The sequence below is a fragment of the Microcaecilia unicolor genome, chromosome 1, assembly GCF_901765095.1.
Source record: "Microcaecilia unicolor chromosome 1, aMicUni1.1, whole genome shotgun sequence".
NCBI classification, from domain to species: Eukaryota; Metazoa; Chordata; class Amphibia; order Gymnophiona; family Siphonopidae; genus Microcaecilia; species Microcaecilia unicolor.
In genome coordinates this window covers 433,039,682-433,064,793 of record NC_044031.1, presented here as the reverse complement: position 1 = coordinate 433,064,793, position 25,112 = coordinate 433,039,682, and the positions used below count along the sequence as shown (strand labels likewise).

The 25,112-nt window shown below is 44.5% G+C and overlaps 1 protein-coding gene across 5 annotated transcripts in view; it reads left to right on the top strand.

The window, feature by feature from the left end:
- The window catches only part of SPIRE1 (spire type actin nucleation factor 1), a 305,419-nt gene that overhangs the window by 94,314 nt on the left and 185,993 nt on the right, over nucleotides 1–25,112 (top strand). For all 5 annotated transcript variants that reach the window (XM_030212367.1, XM_030212391.1, XM_030212383.1 and 2 more), the window contains exon 3: nucleotides 11,426–11,653. In XM_030212367.1, the coding sequence (XP_030068227.1) occupies nucleotides 11,426–11,653 (228 nt within the window). The remainder of the gene's footprint in view (nucleotides 1–11,425; nucleotides 11,654–25,112) is intronic.

Genomic DNA, 25,112 nt, shown 5'->3' with positions numbered 1-25,112 from the left:
TTGACCACCTTAAGATCATCAGATACAATCAGCCCCCAAGTCCCGCTGTTCTTTTGTACACAGAAGCACTTCACTCCCTATACTGTACTGTTTCCTTGGATTCTAGTACCCCAAGTGCATGACCCTGTATTTCTTAGCATTAAATCTTAGTTGCCAATTATCGGACCATTCTTCAGTCCTCACTAGATCCTTCTTCATACCATCCACACCCTTCTGGGTGTCCACCCTATTACATAGTTTGGTATCATCCGCGAAAAGCCAAAACTTACCAGACAGTCCTTCCGCAATATCACTCACAAAGATGTTAAAAGGAGCCACCCCGAGGACTGAACCTTGCGGTTCACCACTCATAACAGCCCTTTCCTCAGAGCAAGCTCTATTTACCACAACCCTCTGTCTCCTTCCACATAACCAGTTTTTAACCCAGTCAGTCACTTTAGGTCCCATACCTTGTTACAGTTTTGTTAACAGCATAACAATAGTTAAATGACCAAATGCAGGCATAAATACAATCGATGCGGTAAACTTGGAAGTGGCATATTGAAACCTAGTAACAGGACTAACATGAAACAGTATCAGAAATATACATATTTAAAAGCACTTCAGAGCAATCACATAGCAGAGATATGGTAAATGTCAGTAGAAAACAAACAGTATCATAAATGATAACATAACACAACTCTTCCATTGTACGATTCCCTAGTGTGGCTGTGCCACATGAACTTTATCTTACCACAATATCACTTTGTATTTGTTTACACCGGAGTCTGTAATGCCTCTCTGGTACTATGTAAGCCACATTGAGCCTACAAATAGGTGGGAAAATGTGGGATATAAATGTAACAAATAATAAAAAAAAAGCATCCCCCCTTAGATTAAGAAGTTAGAAATAGAAGCAGGTAATCAAAAATTGGGCTTCAAATTCCAAGAAGCCAGGTTTGCTAACAGAAACATATTTCCTTCTGTACTGTTCAAAATACAAAGGTGCATATTTTTTTCTACCTTTTGTTGTTAGATTTTCAGACGGATTCAGAAGCACTTATGCAATCATCATTGGCGCCAACTGCATAAGTATTTGGCAGATATCAGAATAATTTTGGCTGTCTTAATTGGAAAGTGGTCAAAGTTATATGTTGTAAAAAGGGGAATGGTTTGGAGCAGGCCAAGAGTCGTCTAAAAATTATATGTTCAGTGCGACAGGTAAATAGTAGGTCTAACTTTAAATGGATAAGTGTGTGCTGATAGCAGTGCGTTTTCAGCAGCAGCTCTTAGGATGTGGGCTACTGTTAAGATGTGTTATTTTATCTCTGCTGTGTGCTATTGTACCACAGGTCCCATTTTATGCAGTGAGACTAAGGGCCCTGTTCACTTAGCCGTGTTATAGGCGTGTTAGCATTTTTAAGGTGCGTTAATCATGCACATGTGTTAACAGTGTATGGACCTACAACATCCTTATAGATACCTACACAGTTAGCGCACGCGCTAATTGTAGGCACGTTAAAAGCGTTAATGTGCCTTAGTAAACAGGGCCCTTCTGTGTGATTAGAAAATATGAAGCACTTCTTGCCCATAAACATCATAGAGTGCAGTCTGTCTTGAAGACTTGGGTTCGCTTAGACTGTCTCTGTCAGGCATCCCATAGCCCTACCTGACCTTTGCTACTAGGTATTATCATGGAACACTCTTATATTTACACTTAGATGCCATGGGTTTTTTTTTTCTTGGTTTGTTTTGTTTTGCTTTTGTGTATCCTTATATGTTGTATTTTGGAAACCTTAATAAAAATATATTTAAAAAAAAAGGTGCCCCCTTCAGGGGTGGAGTGATCATTGAGGGACTCACCCCAGAATAGCCAGGACCCCTGCAACCAGGCACAGACTCTATGACAAGGCAGAATTTGTATGTAGAACCTAAGCTCTTTCATTAAAATACAAGAACCATGGGTCAAGTTTAGCAGACAGTGGAAAAGGTGCCGGTACTCAGTACCCCCAAGTACCCCCTCAAAAAAAACCCCTGCTAATAACTAAGGTTAATAGTGAAATAGCATGTCTTAATGGTAGTCCATGTTGATAATTTTCCCCCTTAAATGGAGAACACCATTAAAAATATGTATAATTTTAAATGGATTACATATCTTTTTAAAGTTAGATCGTGGCTCTGCCTATGAGTATTGCCCGATTTAATCTTGGATAAAATAGTCTGTGTGCTTTTAAGGTTAATACATAAAAACAACAAGGTGGTTATAGTCCAATAAAAAGGCATCACTTTTTTTCCACTTTTTGTTTTTATTTACCCTATTTACGGTTCAAGTTTATAACTGTGTTTGTTATAATCTCATTACTTCTTTTTTCTCTTCTCCATCTTCTAACTTCTTTCAGTCTGCCTTCCATTTTTTTCACTTCTTCTCTCTCCTCAGCTCTTTATTTCTTTCCATGCATCTGTGATATTGATATTTCCTCTTCTTCTCATTTTATATTTTTGTATTTATGCAGAGAATATCAGTTGGTTGTTCCGGTGACTGAGGATTTGTTATCTGCTTTGCAGATGCTTAAGCAGGGGCTGTCTACTAGCTAGCACCCTTTGGCTTAATACATAGAAAATAGAAATCATAGTTTTGGAGGGATATCCTTCATTTACTTTCTCAGTACCCATTTTGGATTGCGGTGATTTGGGTTTTCATTTAGATGCTTGTCTATCATTGGAAGCCTAGAATTCACATGTGGTGAAAATTGAATTTAAAAAAATGAAAATGTTAAGAAGCCTTCATCTGCTGTTAAATTGATCCAGCATCTCTTCATTCCTCCAAGCCCCCATACCGGCTGCTCACACCGACCCTCAGCCTTTCCTCTGACGCAGCTTTCTGCTCACAGGACCAGGAGGTTGCATCAGAGGGAAGGCTTAGGGGTCAGCGCGAACAGCCGGTATGAATCACTGCATGCTGCCAGCTCAGTACTGAAGGATTTAAAAGGTACTGAGGGGAGTTGGGGACTGAAGGAGTGAAATTAAGAGACACTGGATCGCCGGGAGTCTTCAGCTGGTGAAACTTGGGGGATCCCTGTCAGCTACAGACCAGTTGTGCTGCTGCTGGGTGGGCCTGAGCTCAAAGTGGGTGGACCTGTGCCCACATGGGCCCACTTGTGGCTAAGCCACAGGTTGGCAGTCATAATTCTTTGGTCCTGCATGGCTCCAGACTTTTTGGGGTAGGGAAATAGCAGCTTGCCTGAAATTCTTCTCTCCTTCAGCCCTGCTCAGGCTGTATTTTTTTTTTGGGGGGGGGGGGGGTGAACAGTGGGCAGTGACTTGCATTCTGATTGGCTGCAGCGAGCAGCAGGTCAATTGGCAGCAGCTGTTCATAGGTTAAGCCAGCACAGGCCTTATCAGAAGAAAGAGATTGAATGCAAGTAGCAGTATTGCCGGAGTTCTGCCTGTCACATCCCACATATTGGTGTTCTAAATGACCCTCTGTTTTGCTTAACGGTTAAACTGGCTGATTTGCTAGCCTCCGTTGTGAAGTATTTACATTTTTTTCATTTAGCTCACATCTTTTCAGTAGTATTTCAAGGTGAGTTAGATTGTAAACTCTGTGGAGGATAGGTCTTCTGTACCCGAATGTACCTGTATATACTTGTAAACCGCTTTGAATGTAGTTGCAAAAACCACAGAAAGGCAGTATATCAAATCCCTTTCCCTTTGCCTTGGTTCATACCATTAGTTGCATACAACATTAAGATGAATGCACTCTGTAGACACCCAAATGTCGATTCATTATAAGTGAGTGGAAATTCTGCTTGGCTTGTAAAACTTGTTGATTAACCAGGGGAGAGCTTTAAAGTTGCCTTGATATGAGGATCATTCTGATTTTAATAGCACCCAAGAAAACCAGTACGGTTTCTATCTCAATTTTCATGGCCTCCAGCTCTGCTGCTTCAGACTGGCAAAGAAAAAGAATGTAAGATTAAAAAAATATTCTGTTAAGATATGAATCACAAATAACTGGTCATTTGAAGAAAGACTAAGACATGTTAATGCATGTTTAGGTGGGCACAAGTCATTGCTCATTGAAAATCTGGTTCTAATCAGTGGGAAAATCATATGGACTATGATTCATGTTATCTCTGTATGTGTCTTTGACATGGAAGGATGAGGGAAGGGACGGTTTGAAGGGTACAATACCCAAACATTCTGTTTTGGAAAAAGAAATAAAATCAAACCTACGCCTATGTTTACTAAGGTGCGCTATGGGTGCGTTAGCATTTTTAACGCCCATAAATGGCTTACGTGCGTTAAATGCTAACATGCCCATATAAATGTATAGGCTTGCTAACATTTAACACGCCTTAAATTTAAGGGCACTTTAGAAAAGCTAACGCACCTTAGTAAACATACCCCCTAGTGCGATAATGCCAAGCTCTTAGAGGTCACTGTCGAGAATTCAAAGGATAAATTTTAGAGTTTAAACACAGGGGAGCCACTGTCCCACAGCAACAGTTATTAGTTGTCAGTACATGTACCAGTCATTAAGAAAGCTCTATAGTTCAGTCACTTGGTTTTGCTGTAGAATTTACAATAAAGAAAAAGAAATACATATCTAAATCACTAGGAGGCAGCCTGTCAGGGGAATAGGGATGTATATGGAGGGGAAACCATGCAGAGTATGTCTCATGGAATTATTTCCAATCTGTCTGTGTGTGTGTCTGTAACTGGTAAGGAAGGGCTGCCTCTTTGCGGATGGGAAGACCAGCTATATCTCTTTAAACAAAAAACAAGATAAGAAGGATGTGTACAATTTAAAGAGCTTTTTATCTCTAATTTACATCCTGCTATACAACATGCACTCTGTAAAATACGAGCTGCATGTCAGTTCATCTTTCTTTTATTTTCTCATCTTAGAGTTGGGAATTAAGGTTATGAAACTGTAGAACAGCTGCTATTGGATGTGCCGGGGGCCTTTAGGAGCCGCAATAAAAATGAAGTGATGCTCCAGCGTAAGCTATGCTTGCTTGCCCGCAAGTGTATCCTGCAATACTGGACGTTACAGGACCCCCCGGCTTATTGACACTGGAGGAACCAGATACATCTGTTGGCGACCTGGGAGGCACAGGAGTCCCGGTCAGCACCAAAGAGACAGAAAAGTTTTTGGGCCATCTTGGGTCATTGTCTCCAGATTCTACACCCTCGAGGTTGTAGCCTACTCCTCAGAGGGGTTTGTTTGTTTGTATGTTATACTCCTATTGGGAGAATTCTGAGTTCCTAGTTGGGTGGGTGGGTGGGGGGGAGGGAAGGGAAGGGAACTTCAAAGATTACATGTGGATTTAGAGTTGGGTGGTTAGGGGGTAGGTTAGTGGGTGGGGAGATTTCAGTTTCAGGGGGAGAGGAGGGGGGTTTATTGTCCTAAAAAGGAACATTTTGATGATGCATTTATTCTGACATTTATTTGTAAGTAGTTCAGTGGTTATACATGCATTGCATCAATTTGTATGCTGTTTAATTGGATGTGTCGTCAATAAAAATTATTGAAACATAAAAATTTGCTGGTACTCACACAAGGAAAGTATGCCTGTACCACTGACATGTGTGCTTAGATTCCCCTTTATAGAACTGTACTCTTACGAGGTACTTTTATAACTATCTGGAACCTGCTCTAGAAGGAACAGTAGGCACCTCCTTTCCTTTAGAGAATACTAACATAGCCGGGTGTAGATGTGTGTTTGTGGTTAGGTGCAAGCCATAGAGCTGGTGTAAACGCTCGCACCTAGATCTGGGAGATACTTGTGCAACCTACAGTGTTTTATAAGCTCTGTGTGTGTGTGTCCTGCCCACATGAATGCCCTCCTGTAAAATACATGCTGTCAAAATGTTCGCCGGTTTACAGAAGAGCATAGCCAGAGTTTTGTCGTAGAGAGGTAAATTCTCAAAAGATCGCCAAATTTTAAACTCTGGGATAATGTGCGTTAAGCACTGACCTGTATTGTAAACCATTGGGACTGGCTTGAACCAGAAGGGCAGTATATCAAATGATGTGAATAAAAATAAATAAATATAATGGCAATGGCACGCACAATCGCTGTTACAGAATACTTACATATGTCCGCATTTGCACACTTAACTTTAGGCACGAGTTCAATGACTGCTGAACACTTAACTATAGGCAGTTAGGCGTGTAAATGCTAGTATTTTAGAACATGCCTGACATCCCCCCCCCCCCAACCTGGCCAGGTCCCTCCCAGGACCACGCCCCCTTGCTGTTGTTCACAATGGATTTTGCAACTTATAGCAACTAATCATAGTTATGGTGTGTAACTGCTAATTAGTGCCAATTAAGACCAATTACAGCACTTAATTATTAAAATTACACACACAACTGATACTGTTCTAGAAACTGCATGCAAATTTGCACGCCGCGTTCAAGCTTATTGAATTCAAGGGATGTTTTTATAGCATTTTACAGTCACTCTTTTGAACAGCACAACCGGTGGTTAATTCTCATGTGAAAGAAGTAGGCTTGCCCTTCTTGCTCATTGCTGCTCTGAGTTTCTACTGTATACGCTTCATTTGCGTTGTGAGAGGAAATGATCTGGATCTGTTTAGCCTGCAGACGGTATGAGGCCCTTCTCCTAGATAAACTGCATTGCTGGGTGATTGTTAGCTTTTGCCTGCCTGATGACTTACATTCTTCTTCAGTGTTAGGCCCTGGGCTTTCCTAGTTATAACAAGGAAGCAAATATTTGTTATGTGAAGTGTCTTCTCTTACTCCTCCTGTAAAAAGAAGAATGCAATCAAACATGTATTTTACTTGCAGTCTATCAATATTCATCACTTTACATCTGTTCATCTTTCTAAAATGAAATAGCTCCTGATTGTGTGTGAGAAAGTTGAATAACTGTTGTTTTCACGTCATCAAGTATGTTACTAAAATACACCTTCACCCTTCAGTTGGAAAGAAACAAGAACTCCCTCTAAACTAGGGGTTCTCATCCCAGTCCTTGAGACACACCTAGTCAGGTTTTCAGGATACCCACAATGAATATGCATGAAACCACATGCATATTCATCATTAATACCTTGAAAACCTGTCTGGGTGTGTCCTGAAGACTGGGTTGAGAACCTCTGCTTTAAACTATGATGTCCGGTCCCTTAATAATGTCTATCCTTTCAACAAGTGAAAGAGCCTTACACATGTGTGATGATACCACCATTTCCTGTGCCTTGCTGGTGATGAAGAAAGCAAATTGAATTGTCTCAAATAACATGCGTACTGTTTTTGTCCTTTTACTTTATGTCTTTATGTGCCACCGCTGCTGCATGGTTTTTCTAGCTTGAATTTGGCCAGGAGTGTGACTAGGACAGTTTCGGTACTGTGGTGGGGGCGGAACCCTGACTGTGAGTTGTGCAGTATTGAGAACTTGTCCGTATATTCCGTAAGCTGTTTGGTCACCAAGCTCTCCATCAGTTTAATTACTAATGGTATAGATTCAACTGGGCGGTAATTGGTTAGGTTGTTTGTGTTTTTCTTGACGTCTTTTGGTATTGGCGTGAGTAGGATGTTGCCATATTCCTCAGGGAACAGACCATGTTGTAGCATGAAGTTTAGGTGGGATGTGAGGTCTGTTATGAAGTGGTCAGGGGCGGATTTGAGTAGATGACTGGGACATATGTCCAGTTTGCAGTGGGTGTTGGCAAATCTATTAGTCGTTTTTGTGACTGATTCAATGGTGAGGAGAGTAAATGTTGTCCAGAGAGGGTCGGCTGGGCATCCACTATGGATTTGGTCCAGGTCGTTGAAGAAGTTTTCGATGTCCGTGTAGTGCTGAGGAAGTGTGCTGCGTAATTTTATTATTTTTTCGTTAAAGTAGTTGGCAAGTTTGTCTGCGGGTGGGGTGTCTGTGTTGGCTGTGGTGATAGGGGTGGTGTCTAGTAGCTTATTTACGAGTTGAAATAATTTCTTCATATCTTTGTAATGCGGTCCTATTTTAGTTTTGTAATAGGATCTTTTGGCTTATCTTATGGCGTATTTGTATTTTCTGTGTCCTTGTTTCCATGCGTTGAGTGTATGTTCATCTTTTATTTTTTTCCATGCTCGTTCAAGTTTCCTGGATTGTATTTTGAGTTTTTTTAATTCGTCATTGAACCATGGTATCGAATTATTCAGTGTACAATAAAGATTTTTTTAAAGATAGAAACACAGAGCTCTGTCTTTGTTTTTGTTGTGTGCACTATTTTGTATTTTGACTCAGATGATGAGCCAACGGGCAGGAAGTTGGCAGTGAACGTGATGCAAGACTTCTGTGACATTCTCTGTAGCATTACAGATCTTGAACATTGTAAGGGCTTATCTTGAGGGTAATGGATGCCAGAGCTATTAACAGTTTTATGACCTGCATGTCCTGGTTTACAATATGAATAGACAGAACACTGTACAGAAAACTATTACTGATTTCTTTTCTCCCATTTAACAGACTACTACTGACTTGACAGCAGTTGTGCATGATAAGTTTTACTAATGTTTTTAGAAAATTGTGCCTTACATTTTTAACTACATTTGTCATTGTGAGAACATTTTGTAACTGTCCTATAACAGTTATCGATAAGTTGTGCTACACTGACTCTGTGTGGTTGCTGAAATTATGCTATGAAAGGGTAACATTAGTTATATGTATGGTCCAGTTATGTGCAAGTTAATCTTCAGTCCCGAGGCCTTGAACTTAACCGGATTGCACTCTATACCCACATTCTGATGGTCCGTTTAAAAATTTTAAAGACATAATGAGGGGGGTAGTGTGTGTGTTTGGGCATTCATAAAATAAGCATAAAATAGATGGTTTTCTTTGGCATTTCACGTGGAGGGGCATAATCGAAAGGGATGCCCAAGTTTTGCTGAGGACGTCCTCGTAAAACATCCCGATGGAGGGGCGGGGAAACCCGTATTATCGAAACAAGATGGACGTCCATCTTTCGTTTCAATAATATGGTCGGGGACGCCCAAATCCTGAAATTTAGGTCGTCCTTAGAGATGGTCGTCCCTAGACTTGGTTGTTTCTGATTTTCGGCGATAATGGAAACCAAGGACGCCCATCTCAGAAACGACCAAATGCAAGCCCTTTGGTCGTAGGAGGAGCCAGCGTTCGTAGTGCACTGGCCCCCCTGACATACCAGGACAGAAACCGGGCACCCTAGGGGGCACTGCAGTGGACTTCATAAATTGCTCCCAGGTACATAGCTCCCTTACCTTGTTTGCTGAGCGCCCCCAAAACCCACTAACCACAGCTGTACACCATTACCATAGCCCTTACGGGTGAAGGGGGGCACCTAGATGTGGGTACAGTGGGTTTCTGGTGGGTTTTGAAGGGCTCACATTTACCACCACAAGTGTAACAGGTAGGGAGGATGGGCGTGGGTTCGCTGCCTGAAGTGCACTGCACCCACTAAAACTGCTCCAGGGACCTGCATACTGCTGTGATGAACCTGAGTATGACATTTGAGGCTGGCACAAAATATTTTTAAAGATTTTTTTGAGGGTGGGAGGGGGTTAGTGACCACTGGGGGAGTAAGGGGAGGTCATCCCCGATTCCCTCCGGTGGTCATCTGGTCATTTTGGGCACCTGTTTGTGCCTTGGTCGTAAGAAAAACAGGACCAGGTAAAGTCATCCAAGTGCTCGTCAGGGATGCCCTTTTTTTTCCATTATGGGTCGAGGACGTCCATGTGTTAGGCACGCCCAAGTCCTGCCTTTGCTACGCCTCCGACACGCCCTCGTGAACTTTGCTCTTCCCTGCGACGGAAAGCAGTTAGGGATGCCCAAAATTGGCTTTCGATTATACCGATTTGGGCGGCCCTGTGAGAAGGACGCCCATCTTCTGATTTGTGTCAAAAGATGGGCGTCCTTCTCTTTCGAAAATGAGCCTGATAGGCACCCAGTTTTAGAATCAAGCCCCAAATGTCCACCTCCACCATACCGTCTGTCTTTGAGATAGTTACAGATTTGTCATGGGCCATGACGTTCTCCCAGTAGATTAATTTTTAATTTAATTTAATACAGCATCTTATAATCTGCACTTTCAGACAAGGACCATACAGCTTATTGTCCTTTGCCAAAATTAGTTGCTCTGCTTCTGTAGTTGCTTATTGACACTGAATCTTACTGTGCATACTTCCATACACATACCACCTCGCACCTAGCTATGGGATTCCCCCTGGGCTAGATGAACCCTTGGTCTGACCCAGTGGGGTGACTCTTTATGTTCCTAGCCTAATGGGACAAAGGTGAAGTGGTCTAGGAGCATCTTACCTTATAGGTTTTCCATTTTTAATCTTGCATTACTTTTATGTTGTAAACAAGATGAAAAGGAATGCACCAAAAGCACTTGTATTTGAATAATTCTTTCTCTTTAGAATCATTGTTGTAGACATGAGAATCTGCAGTATCGTGGACCGATGATCAGAAGCAAACACAGGTGATAGAGGCTATTAGCACCATACTAGTGCCTGCGTTTGTTACCGCAGATCAGAATCTCCAAGCGCATGAAACAACGTGCTCGCGGGCTCTGACTGCAACTAGCATGCAAATGCATGCTAAACAGGGCTATTACTGCAAATGGCATGCAAATACATGCTAAACATATTCCTCCCCAGTGATCAGTGGGCAATGCACCAAACATTGGCTCACTGTCTGCAGCAAACCCTACACCAAGTCAGAGCTGACATTAGGGTTTACAGACCATTGGGGTGGAATTTTGAGCTCTTTCCAGCATATATTTGCATGCTTGCAGGCCCCTCATTCCCCCCAATAGAAACCCTTGCGCAGGAACAGGAACCCCAACCCCCCCCCCCACCCTAAGCTAGCAACATGGGGGCTGGAGGTCTGGTGGACCTCCAGTCCCCCTGATACATTCATGGAGGAGCTCCAGTCCCCATGTCACTGGCTTGGAGTCGGAGTTTGGTGGGAGCACTAGGCCACCAGGGCCTTGCTGTTTGGGGTCTGGTGGTCCCATGGACCCCCAGCCCCTGTGTTTGACAGTTCTGGGCTTTTGACAACCCAGACTTGTCAAACAAGTTCAGGAGGATGCGTTCAGGCACAATCCTTTCCTAGACTGACTAAATGTGGTACTTTTTCACACCAAATTAAAGAATTGTAAGCCATCTTTGATTTTAATTTTGAAATACATTTTTATTTAATTTATATGTAGAAATAAGCATTCCTGTGGCATTATCTGTCAAGGCCAGATAGGACTAGTGATGCTCTTGAGATAAATATAATAGGGTTTCTGCTGGGTACTTGTGACCTGGATTGTCCGCTGCTAGAAGCAGGATACTAGACTAGATGGACCATTGGTCTGACCCAGTATGGCTGTTCTTATGTTCTTATATCTAAGTAAATTTTCCCTGTCACTTAAATCTTGTTTGTTTGTTTTTTTTCTGTTCCTGATTTAGGTTATTGAATCTCTGGGGATTATCATTTATAAAGCACTGGACTACGGTTTGAAGGAGAATGAGGAGCGAGAACTAAGCCCTCCCTTGGAACAACTTATTGATCATATGACCAATACTGTAGAGACAGATGGGAGCCAAGATGAAGGCTATGAAGCTCTGGAGGAAGAGGAGGAAGATCAAGCCAAAGGAGAAGTGAAGTTCAGACACTCGTATAAGGACGTCATGAAGGTATAGTGAAGCTTCTACTCTTTTTTTTTGCCATATAAATATAGCAGGACCCAAATGTTTCTTCCTATGAAGTTTCAAGAGGAACATTCTGGGTCCCTTCTCCACAGAAAGTGCCAGTCAAACTTGACTAGTAAGAGGTCTATTCTGAGAAAATGGTCCAATTGTATTTGAGCTTGAGTGTTTGGAGGGAGCTATAGAAACCCAAGTAAAAGAGAGGAGCCAGATTCTCTGCCCTCAGAGTAGAGAATTACTTGAGGACAGAAATTTCACCCATTTTCAGCCATCCCCACTGGAATCTATGCCATACCCACCAATACCTGCTAAGATCCATTCCATCCTCACTCATTCCTGCAATTAAACTCCTCCATCCATACCCATACCCACAGGTACTTCCAGCACAAAGGATGCAAAGAAAAAAAGATGGGGGAAATTAGAGTAGATTATTAAAGGCTCGAACTATTTCAGATTAACCTATTGACACTATTTTTGGCGAGACAGCTATCAAGCCCAGTATCCCATTTCCAACAGTGGCCAATCCAGGTCACAAGTACCTGGCAAGATCCCAAAACAATAGTGTGTTCCTAGCCTAATTCAGATGTTCCAATAGCTTCTCTCAGTGCGCTCCAAGCCTCATTCTGGTGTTGCCAGAGATTTAGAGTACCCTCCCTTGGGAATTCCACAACAAATTCTCCCGTTCCTGCGAGAAACCTGTAGTGGCTTCTACCTGGAAGTCAATCCCGCAGGTTTCCTGTAATCCCCATTCCCCTACCCCACCCAAGGTCTCACATGAGCCTTAGTTCCCTGATACAGGGACTATTGGAAAGGAAGTGGAGGAATAAAGTATAGGGGCTGCCAACTTTGATCTCTCTTGATCAGCTCATTTGATATGGGAACAGCTCAATATAATCTAACTCAGGGCCGTCGAGAGACTAGGCCAGGCCTGGGGTAAGGCTACCCCCCGTCGCTCCCCCCACCGCTGCAGTTCGCAGTCTCACCTGCTTGCCTCCATGGATCCGGGCCCCCTGCATTCAAGGCGGCAGTCGCAGATCGCCCCTCTTCTGGCCTTCCCTCACTGTGTCCCGCCCTCGTCTGATGTAACTTCCGGTTTTCACGAGGGCGGGACACAGGGAGGGAAGGCCCAAAGGGAGGCGATCTGTGACTTCCACTTCGAATGCAGGGGGCCCGGAGCCGAGGAGGTAGGGGTGAGACCGGGAACTGCAGCGCTGGTGGCCTGACTCTGGCGCCAGGCCCCCTTGGAGGCCCGGGCCCGGGAAATTTTGTCCCCCATGCCCCCCCCCCCCCCATCACGGCGGCCCTGATCTAACTTACAGCTGCCGCTCTGAGGCACAGTGTGTCCTATGGAAAAAGATCTGGTCACAGTGAGACTGGATCCTGAACCTCATTCACAGAGAACACTCAATGAAGCTGTGGAATTATAAGAATCCCATTCAGGGTAAGGTACTTGAAACTCAAGACACTCGATCTGGCTAGCACCAAAACCACCTTAAATAGCATGTGTATCAGGCACTTTTTCAGGGCACTTCCTCCTTTCTCAGTTGGTCTCAAACCTGGGTTGGATGGTTCATTTGAAGGAGAGGCAGTTGGGTTGAGTGGCTAAATTATCCTGCTGTTCATGGGGAACTTCTGTTATAGGTAAGTAACTTTGCTTTCTCCTAGGACAATCAGGATGGATCAGCCACATATAGGGGACTCCCCAGCCAAGGGATGTAAAAGAAACGGAAGCAATTGCACTTGAGCGTCTTTTACATCCTATGCCCTGCAGTGGAAGAATGGCGTTATTTTAATCTCATTTTATTTTGTATATTTTTGAAAGAAATGGAGAAAAGTCTGGTCTAAGTTTATAACAGTATTTATTAGAACAAGTTTAAGAAGAAAAATTAGAACCCAGCTGAGCCGGGGTTCATAATAAGAAACAAGCCTCAGGACTGCAAAAAACTCAAAACTTAACATGAATGGGAACCAGCTAACATGGTTTAGGTGCTAACTTAACACAAAAGGGAGCCCAGGTAGCCTGGGCTGATTTATAAGCATGAGGTGAATGTATTACAGCCCAAACAAAACAACAAGCACAAATCAACACAACTGCTTGTGTGAACCACTGAGTTCGATTCCCACTTCAGGCACAGGCAGCTCCTTGTGACTCTGGGCAAGTCACTTAACCCTCCATTGCCCCATGTAAGCCGCATTGAGCCTGCCATGAGTGGGAAAGCGCGGGGTACAAATGTAACAAAAAAAAATTATGAATAGCGAGCATAAATATCCAACAGCACTTGGATGATAAACCATAGCAGCTGGTCAGGGGACAGTGGTCCCTTCAGCATAGGAAGGGGTTCATTGTAATGGAAACGTTATCTGGAGGACTGTGCGACTGAACACATTCAAAGTCTGGTATGCGTGGTCTAGGCAGTAGTTTTTGTTGAGTATATGGATAGAGGACGAGGTGGTAGCATTGCAGATATCCTACAAAGGTGCAGAATGCAGGAGAGCCAAAATAGCAGCCAAAGCCCGGAGTTGGGGACATGGGCTTGACCCAGTGGTTCCAACACTGTCTGATGCTAGGAGAAGTAGATGCATTGGGTTATCTAGAGGTAAAGCGTACGCTTTGAGACCAGGGTACCTGGTTTATTTGGGTAGTAGTCTTCGAAGAGCTGGGGTGATTTTCAGTGTGGTCTTTTTCTGTCAACGTATGTGTGGAGGGTCCACATGAAGTCCCACATATGTAGTTGTTATTCTGAGGTGGCATGTGTTTCTGGGAAGATGGTGGCAGTATGATGGATTGCTTAATGTGGAAGGTGGAGACAGTTTTTGGCAAGAACTTGTGGTGGGTCCTGAGACAGCTCAGTCTTTCAGGAGGTGGGTTGAAATTGGTTTGTTCTCCAGTTGCGATGGTTCTCAGATGAACATTAGTGGAGGATGGTATTGGGTAGGAGCAGGCATCCAGCTGTGTAATGGAGCACTAGAGAAGAACTGGGTCAGACCAAGGCTTCATCTAGCCCAGTATCCTGTTTGCAACAGTGGCCAAGTAACCTGGCAGAGTCCCAAAAAGTGGCAAGATTCCATGCTACTTAACTTCAAAGATAAGCAGTAGCTTGGTTTATCATATAACAGTTTTTGGACTTTTCCTCTAGAAATGTGTCCAAACCATTTTTTTAACTCAGCTAAATTACAGCAATGAGTTCCAGAACTTAACTATAGGTTGAGTGAAAAAAAGTTTTCTCCTAGTTGTTTTAAACATGCTACTATGTAACTTCATGGAGTGTCCCCTAGGCTTTTCCTAGATGGTGACTGCTAATAAGGAACCTAGCATCATGCAGCTATAATTTGGGTTATTTTTCCCAATATGCATGACTTTGCAGTTGTCTACATTAAATTTGTCTGCCTTTTGGATGTCCAGTCTTCCAGCCTCCTAAGATACTCCTTTAATTTCATACAATTCGCAAATAATTTAACAACTTGGAATAGTTTTGTGTCATCTACAAATTTGATCACATTATTTGTTGTTCTCATTTCTAGAACATTTATAACTATATGTAGCCCAGATCTTGGCCCTTTTCTGGCTAGGCTCTACTCACTTGGTCCCGGGCTGATAAGGACAATTCCACCACCACTTACTCTCAGTCACACCACTCTTCTCTTAGGTCCAGTCCACACTGTAACTGAGCTGGAAGTAGGTTAATTGCGATCTGAGGGTTTGGGAGACATTCACGCTATCCAGGGGTACAGCTCTTTGGTCCTCTGTATGCAAGAACCATACTTAAGGCACCAGTTTATCCATGAACTCAAACCTTTACTCTCTAACTCTGCAACGGCAGTAGCATCAAAACAGTTGTAATCTTCAAACTTCAGGTAAAATCAACTTGAGGTTTCAATTCTTTTGTTATTCCTGAAGGGAACTCCCAGTCTGTTTATCCTTTCATGTTTATATACAATGACAAGTTTCAGCCATGTGGTATGTACATATATACAGTTCTTCCATCCTCACCTATCCTGTGGGGCAGTTCTGTTTCCACTGGCTGTTTCTCAGTATAAGCTTAATCTCCTGCAGGCTCAAACCCCTCTTTGATCTGACCCTATTCCAGCAGTGACCCCACTCTGGATCCACTCTGGTCTTGGGACTGAGCTCTCCTTGGCTCCAATCCCCCTGCTCCCGGCTGGGTCTCTCCTCCACCCACTCATAGTTCACACACACTTTATCAGTTACCGCTTCATGAGCCACATCTCTTCTTTACAGCCAAAGGTAACACTGCTCCCTCAGGACTCCCCTTCCATCCTCCTCGTCCCTTGGCATGGGACCAACAGGCAACCAAAGACTCCCACCCGTGGGCATATCTCCACCCTCTTATTCCCCTTGTAACTCTCCCTCCTTGTCTTTCTCTCCCCGCAACACTTATCAACCGCTCCCTATGGACTGGTCTTACTTCCCACCTGGGGACATCTTAATCACTCCCCCCAGTGACTCTCTAAGAGGGGATTACAGTTGTTAAAAAGCACCAGCCCCAGTACAGATCCTTGTGGCACTCCACTCTTCACCTTCATTTGAGAAAATTGGCCTATTAACCCTGCTGTCTATTTTCTGACTTTTAACCAGTTCCTAATCTGCAACAGAACATTCCTCTTATCCCGTGGCTTTTTGATTTTCTCAGGAGTCTCTCAGACCTAGATATACTACATCATCCGACTCACCTACATCCACATGTTTATTCACTCTTTCAAGAATATGTAGCAGATTGGTGAAGCAAGACTTTCTTTGGCTGAATCTGTTTGACTTTGTCCCATTAAACCATGTTTATCTATGTCTTCTGTAATTTTGTTCTTTATAATAGTTTCTACCATTTTGCCTAACACAGATGTCAGGCTTACCGGTCGGTAGTTTCCCGGATCTGAAGCAGGACATTTGGGCTGCGCCATTTGGGTGCCTATTCTAATTGGTGCTAGATTTTTGGGTGCCCCAAGGGTGGTGCCCAAAAGTCACACCCCTCACCAAACACAACTCACTGACAAACTGCAGAGATTTTATCTTTTAGCATTGCCCTTTAAAGTTTTTAAAGAAAAGTTTATTTTAAGCACTGAAAAAGGTAGAATGATGAATAACCCCCTCAGCCTGTCTAGTCCCTGTCAAACCCTAACCTGATGCTTTTGCCTACATTTCAAGTTTAAAAAAAACAATTAAAAGAGGGGATTTATCTGTCCCAAAGACCACAAAATATAAAATTAATAGCATATGTTTTTAAAATGGATTCTCTCCACTTTTAAAGTGCTCTGTGGTATAGAAATTCATGTCATTAGTCTTGGTTCCAAACCTTGCGCTTCCTGTTCCAAACACACACATACACACAAACCTGTCACACAATGGGGCTCATTTTCAAAGCATATGGACATTTCAAAATGGCAAAAAAACCCCAAAACATGCCTATCTTCCAAATTGTTGGATGTCCAAAAGCGATAATTGAACAGGAAGAAACGTCCACGTTTAAAAGGACATTTTTATTAGACCTATTTCAGTCACACCCAGAATACAAAAAGTTGCTCTGATTGAGCAGCTGACCAATGGAGGGATTAAGGTTAAGGCATGACCACTCATGAATCCCCCAGTGTTTGCTGTCCCCTGTTTCGCCCCTGAAAGTGAAGGAATACCATGCTCTATGACAGTATCAGGTGGTATGGGCATTTTGAACAAGCAGAAAGCAGGTCTGTATGGGACCCTAGTGGCCCATGCAGTGGCCTCTAAACCAATTCCCACTTCCACGCTCTATTTTTTTCCTTTAAATTGTGAGCCCTCCAGAAACAGACATATACCTACTGTATGTGAAGGCTGTTGAGGTGGTGTACAGTCCAGGTACACTAGGTATTTCCCTGTTCTTGGAGGGCTCAGCATTTAAAATACGAGTTATAGGGGGATTTGAACCTGGGTGCCCTGGTTTACAGTCCACTGCATGGAACTAGGCTGCCCCTCTGCTCTGCAAGGATGTCTGTGTGACCATTTCTATAAAAATGATGTCACAACAGATGTCCTTGTCCATGCATTTTTAGTGTTCATAATTTGGACGTTTCAGTTTGTAAAATGGCTGTTCATTTTGGACATTTCACATATATTTGAACAGGAAATCCCAACGTATTTCCTGTTTGAAAATGGCTGTGAGATGGACGATTTTTTTGAACGTTATGAGCAGGATGTTCCAATTCTGTCTTGAACATCCTTTTGAAAATAGTCCTCACAGGGGACTTTGCCCACCTCACCCGCCTCCTTTCTTTTTCTACTATGGAGTGGCAGGGCACCTGGGGTTTTAAATAAAAATCTGTCATTCGATTTGGAGGTGAGTGATGCTGGAACTTGACTGTTCAGAATTGCTTGCTGAGCATGAGTAGCTGGTGTTGCTGCCCATCACCACTGGAAGTCTTTGAGGGGGGTTCAAGTATTGCATAATCCAGGTGAACCCCCTTTTGCAGTGAGCTGTGTGCTATAGAAGAAGAGTGGTGGAGGATCATGTGACTGAATCTGCTGTGGCTTTGGTTAGGGGAAGTTGGAATAGGATGAGTAGGACCTACATCTAGTGTGGCCATGTATCCTAAGGGAGGAGGAGGAGCTTTTGCTGTCCTGGCCCTGTGATGGGTTGCCTTGTCTCTGGATTAATGCTGTCTGGATAAGAGAGCTGGAGGCTGAAGCAAAGTGGGAAGAAAGAACTGTGTCTGCTTGCTGCTGATGCTGCTGGCCTGAGGAGGGTGAGTCCTTGGCACCTGTAAGCATGGCCATACTTTTGATGGTGCTGGGAAATGTGGCAAGGGTTCTGACATCAGCAGTGATGCAGGGGTAGGTCTCCCTACCTGGGAGAGGGGGAGCCTCAGAGCCCTATCATAGGTAGAGGGGGACGTCCATCCAATGGGCAGTTGGTTGGTTCTAAAGCTGAAAGAGATGCTAGACTCCATTGAGGAGACCTGAAGTGAAAGGCAGAGCTGGGACCATCAGAGCTACCAAAGGGCTCCACATGAATCTGCTTGACAAGGAAATTGTGGAGACCATGCTATCTATAACTCTGCTTCTGCACTCACAGAGATATGCGAGCACAATGGAGACAGGATTCAATGATGTGTGCTGGTCCAATGCAGCGAACATAGTGGGTGTTGGAGGCACTCGTCTTTTTAGCACAGCTAAGAAGTGCCCCAGCTGAAATCCTGGTTTTGATTCTGACATTCTCAGATTCGGCAGAGAGACAGTTGGGTTGATGATTTTCTTGGCGAGTGAATTTGGTAGCAGTAGAAAAAAATTCAGGAGATCAAAAGAATTTTTTTCCATTGTGAATAGCAGAAAAATTAGACTGAGGCAGGAAGTGGAGTGGCCTGCACTTGCGTTGCAAGCGTGCTTAATACACATACTCAGAGGGACTTTAAATGTCACAATCCAGATGCTGCAGAATGATAGTGAGCCCTAGTGACTTCTCCTCAGACGCAGATAGGTGGCTAGAAGGCTGAAGAAGCTTCACCTGGACTGGCAGCAAGCAAATGTGGTAAGAATCCAGGCAGGGTCAAGGCAATGAGCAGGCAAAGCAGACAAAGCACTTGGAGCGAGAGCAGAAGGCACCAGCAAGATGAATCGAGCTGAGGCTCTGATGAAAGCATGGGACTTGCAGAAAAAGGCAGCGCATCGGATGTCATCTTAGTGACACCCCTGCTGCCCAAGGATAACCCCCCCTTCCCGCGCCGTCAGTCACTGCTGCCCGAGATCAACTTTCAGCTCTGCATACTTGCGGCGACCTGGAAGGATTCATTCTGCAGGGCAGAGGGTGTGTGCATGAGTGGGAAGGAGTGCGAGAGGACAAGATTTAGGGAGAGGCACTGCTGTGGACCCGAATTGCACCAGCAAGCAGGTGCCGTGACAGTACCCTCCCCACAAAGTTCCACCTCTATCTCCGCAGACCAGGTTTGGAGGGGTAATAGAGATGGAAATCCTGTAGTAAGGCAGGGGCGTGTACCTGTTCCGCAGGCTCCCAGATTTATCTTCTAGGCCAAAGCTCTTCCAAGAGAGTAGATAATACAGATGATTGGCCTGATGTTTAGAATCCATAATCTCCTGTACTTTATATTCTGGATCCTGATCATGTACAGGAGTGGGAGTTGTCTGTTCTGGATGCCATCTGGAGGAAGTAAAGGGTTTGTTGAGGGAAACATAAAACGCATTGTGGACTTTCAAGGTGGAGAGCAGATGGAGGCGGTAGGTAGTAGCACCAATATGCTCCCACACCCAAACAGGTCCAATAAATCGAGGAGCAGATTTTTGGGATGGTAGTTGGAGGTGTAAATATTTGGTACTAAGCCAGACCTTTTGACCAGAATGTAATAGAGGAGCTCTGCTTCTGCGTCGGTCAGCACAACGCTTGTAGGCAGCTGAGCTTAGATGAAGTTGATGTCGTACTTGTTCCCAGATTTCCTGTATGTTGTTGGTAGCCTGTTGAGCTGCAGGAGTGTCCACGGCCTCCATGATAGGTACTGGCAGACGTGGGTGGTGGCCATACATAGCATAAAAAGGAGACATCTTGAAGGAGTCATGAGTGTTGTTGTTGTATGCAATCTTAGTCCACAGAAGCAAATAGGACCAGTTATCTTGGCGAGCATTAACATACAGACGAAGAAAGGTTTTTAGTGTCTGGTTCACTTGCTCTGTCCATTAGTTTGTGGGTGATAAGCTGAGGAGAATTGTAGTCGAACTCCTAAACAGGCACATAACCACTGCCAAAAGCAGGATGTAAATGTCATGTCCCCTACTTAAACGCAAGCGGCGTCCTCGGGCTGCGTGGAGTCCCGTCGACACGCACACTTGACATGCACAGTGCGTGCTGCCGATTCCCTCAGGCTTGCGCTTATTTGGCGCTTTCACGCTGTGGTGTTTCTTGCCTTGCCTGGCCCCTGGCTTGCTCCGGGGGTCTCCTGTCCCGTGGGGAATTGAACACCCCGGCAGTCCGTTCCCTGACTCCTCACTTCTCCTTGCCTGGCCTATCGGTGTCTTCTTTTCATTTTGTCTTCCCTTGCTTCTCTCCCATTGGTCTCCTGGTTTCCTCCTCCTCCTATGGCAGCGCTCCTTCTCTCTGCTGGTTCCTGCTGATGTCACATGCCAGCACTTTATCTGCTGATCTCTTCCTGGACTCCATGCTTCGGCTTCTACTGTGGTAGGTTTTGCTTACTCCGCCGTGTGTACTTGCCCTGCTGCCTGCCTTTTGACCCAGGGTGTTCCTGACTTTTCTCTGTGCCTGCTGCCTGCCTTTTGACGCAGAATGTTCCTGACTACTCTCTGTGCCTGCTGCCTGCCTTTTGATCCAGTGCATTCTCGGTGCCGGCTGCCTGCCGCTTGCCCTCTGGGCTCCTGTCGGATCCAAAACCCAGTCCTTATCTGCCTCTCGGCCCCTGCTCTCTGAAGTCCTGTTGGCTGCCTGCACCTAGGGGCTCAACCTCTGGGGAACGGCAGTCATCGCAGGTGAAGTGTTTTTTGAACCCCGGGGTGACTGGCCAAAGGGGAAGAATGGGCCCAGTGCAAGACCTGTCACCGTATTTGGGGAGTGTTTTCCCCTGCAGAGTGGTGAGTTTTGCATAAGCAAGTACTTTAACAGGATCTACTGTGGACTCTGAGGTTCATCTGGTTGTTCAAGCTGTTTAAGGGATCGAGACAGAGTATTGGCCTGAGTATTCTTCTCTGCGGGGTGAAAGGTACAGAATGGGTAGGGAATTTTGGGTTTCAGGGCTTATGATGCAATATGCAGTGGGGTGGAGCTCTAACCTGTGGGAGCCATTGACTGATAAAGATCTATCTTCATGTTTTGAGCTGGCTTTTCAAATTACTCCTAATGCAAGCTTGCATGAGATGCAATTTAAGATTCTGCATGACATTTATATTTCTAAATGTAAGGGGAAATCTATGAAACTATGGGATACAGAGATGTGTGATAAATGTGAAACAAGCAAGGGTACCACTGTGCACTACTTCTTGGAGTGTGCCAAACTGCAGTCTTTTTGGTCTGGGGTATTGGGTGCCATTGAGGCTGTACTGGGAGTACCATTTGAATGGACATATGCAACCCTTCTCCTGGGGTTGGGCTCTGCACTTGGTGCACAGGGCTTATTAGACCATGGGATGATTTTCCAAGAGGTACTGAACGGTGATGGTGTCCATCTATTAAGGAAGGGAAGGAGTGTCTTCAGCAACAGGCTGGCTAAAGTACTAAAGAGGGCTTTAAACTAAAATTGATGGGGATGGATATAAAAGGCCACGAAGCCATAATTAACCCCAAGGAAGGTAGGACATCTAATGCCTCTATAGAAGAGAATAAAAAGAGTAAAATCTGGAGAGCCTTGTATATCAATGCTCGTATTATGGGAAACAAACTTCTAGATCTCGAGGCTACTATGATGGAAGCGGACTTGGATTTAGTGGCAGTCACGGAGTCGTGGTTCATGGAGAACCATGACTGGGATGTTGCTATACCTGGCTATAATCTATTCAGGAAGGACAGAGTAGGAAAAAAGGGTGGAGGTGTGGCATTATATGGCTACGTATGATATCCAAGTGACAGAACTGCAGGACATGTAGGGTATGGAAGAAGCGCTGTGGGTTAAACTGGAAAGAGGGAAAGGAAAATATATCTATATCGGAGTGATTACAGACCACCCTCACAGTCGGTGGAATTGGACAGGGGCTTAACTGAAGACATCCGCAAGATAGCTAGGGAAGGGGAAGTACTACTGATAGGTGACTTCAGTATGCCGGATGTTGATTGGGGTGTCCCAGTTGCAGGGTCGTCTAGAAGCAAAGAGATCTTAGATTCCCTACAGGAAGAATTGTTCCAGCAGTGGGTAACGGAACTGACGCGGGATGGAGCTGTTCTGGAACTGGTGCTTACGAATGGAGAGTACGTTTCTGACGTCAAGTTGGCGGACCATTTGGCATCTAGTGATCATCGTATGGTATGGTTCAATATTAAAACAGAAGAGAGGGCTCATTCGAGATTGAAGGTCCTGGATTTCAAAGGAACTAACTTTGCCGAGATGGGGGAATTTCTCAAGGAACAGTTAGAAGGATGGGAACAGCTGAAGGATGTAGAGCAGCAATGGACAAGACTGAAAGGAGCTATATTAAAGGCAACTAACCTTTATGTTAGAAAATTACATAAAAGTAAGAGGAAAAGAAGGCCTCTCTGGTACTCGAATGTAGTAGCTGAAAAGATAAGGGTAAGGAGGCTAGCCTTTGCACGTTATAAGACGACTCAGAAAGATGAAGACAGGAGAGAATACCTAAATAAGGGAAGAGAAGCTGGAAAAGCTATCAGGAAGGCGAAGCGGCAAATGGAGGAAAAGATAGCTAATACGGTAAAATTGGGGGATAAGACCTTTTTCAGATATGTAAGTGACAAGAGGAAGTGCCATAATAGCATTGTGAGGCTCAAAGCTGAGGGAGAGAAATATGTGGAAGATAAGGATAAAGCTGAACTTTTTAACAATTATTTTAGCTCTGTGTGTACAAATGAAAGACAGGGGGTAGGGCTGCAGAAAAGAAAGGCTAAAAGGGATGGATGTATGGTAGACCAAGACCCATTTATGGAGGACTGTGTTCGTGAGGAGCTTGCCAAACTAGAAGTAGAGCGATGGGGCCTGATGGGATACACCCGAGGGTGCTTAAGGAATTCGGAGAAGTTCTGTCTACTCCGCTGACGGACCTCTTCAATGCTTCTTTAGAAACTGGAGTAGTCCTGGTGGACTGGAGAAGGGCAGATGTGGTTCCTTTGCACAAGAGTGGAAGTAAGGAGGAGGTTGGGAATTACAGACCTGTCAGTCTGACCTCGGTGGTGAGTAAGCTAATGGAAACGCTTCTAAAGAGGAGGATTGTGAGATTTCTTGAACTACATGGAATGCGGGACCCGAGGCAGCATGGCTTCACTAGTGGCAGGTCGTGTCAGATGAATCTGACTGTCTTCTTTGACTGGGTGACCAAACAGTTGGATGTGGGAGGGGCTCTTGATGTGGTATACTTGGATTTCAGCAAAGCCTTTGACACGGTTCTGCACAGGCGACTGATAAATAAATTGAGTGCCCTCGGTATGGGACCTAGAGTAACTGATTGGGTTAAAAATTGTTTGAATGGTAGGAGACAGAGGGTAGTGGTAAATGGAGATTGCTGTGAAGAAAAGGATGTCGTCAGTGGAGTACCGCAAGGATCGGTCCTAGGGCCGGCTCTTTTTAACGTCTTCGTGAGCGATATTGCGGAAGGGCTGTCTGGGAAGGTTTGTCTCTTTGTGGATGATACTAAACTCTGCAACAGGGTGGACACCCTGGAGGGTGTGAATGACATGAGGAAGGACCTAGCGAAGCTGGAGGAATGAACCGATATTTGGCGACTAAGGTTTAATCCCAAAAAATGCAGAGTCATGCATTTGGGTTGCAAAAATCCGAGAGAACGGTACAGTATAGGGGGTGAAGTGCTTCAGTTTACGAAGGAAGAGCGGGACTTGGGGGTGATTGTGTCTGATGACCTTAAAGCTTCCAAACAGGTAGAAATAGCGACAGTCAAAGCCAGAAGGATGCTTGGGTGCATAAAGAGAGGCATGACCAGCAGGAAAAAGGAGGTGATGGTGCCGTTGTATAAGTCTCTAGTGAGGCCCCATTTGGAATACTGCATGCAGTTCTGGAGACCGCACCTACGGAAAGATATAAACAGGATGAAGTCGGTCCAGAGGGCAGCTACGAAATTAGTAAGTGGTCTTGAATGCAAAAATTATAGGGACAGGCTTATGAACCTCAACATGTATACGCTAGAAGAGAGGAGAGAGAGAGGAGACATGATAGAAACGTTTAAATATCTCAAGGGCATTTATGTACAGGAAGAGAGCCTTTTTCAAATGAAGGAGAGCTCTAGAATGAGGGGGCATATGACAAAGTTAAGAGGGAATAGGCTTAGGAGTAACCTAAGGAATGGCCTCCCAGTGAAGGTGGTGGAGTCTAGGACTGTTCCAGAATTTAAAAAGGCATGGGATTAGCATGTGGGATCGCTTAGGAACAGGAAGAATTAGGGGTTACAGAGGATGGGCAGACTGGATGGGTCATATGGCCTTTATCTGCCGTCATGTTTCTTTGTTCTATTGACGTTGATGATGGCCCGAAAGGCAGTGTTACACACATTCGCGGAATGGAGGGCCAGAATGTTGCAGATGGCATCCTGGGAGGGGATGAGACTGGCTCATTCTGGTGAAGGTACACCTACAGGAGCACCTCTTAAACAATGTTTGGACATTTGGAAAACACTACAGGCCTATTGATGAAGCAATCCATGCCTGACTCAGGGAGCATGGATCGAGGTGGGGGGGGGGGGGGGGAGGGAGGGGCAGGGAGGGATAAAATGAAAAAGTGAGTGGCATACGATGGTGACTAGTTTTTCTTATACTACACCTATTTTTCCTGTTGG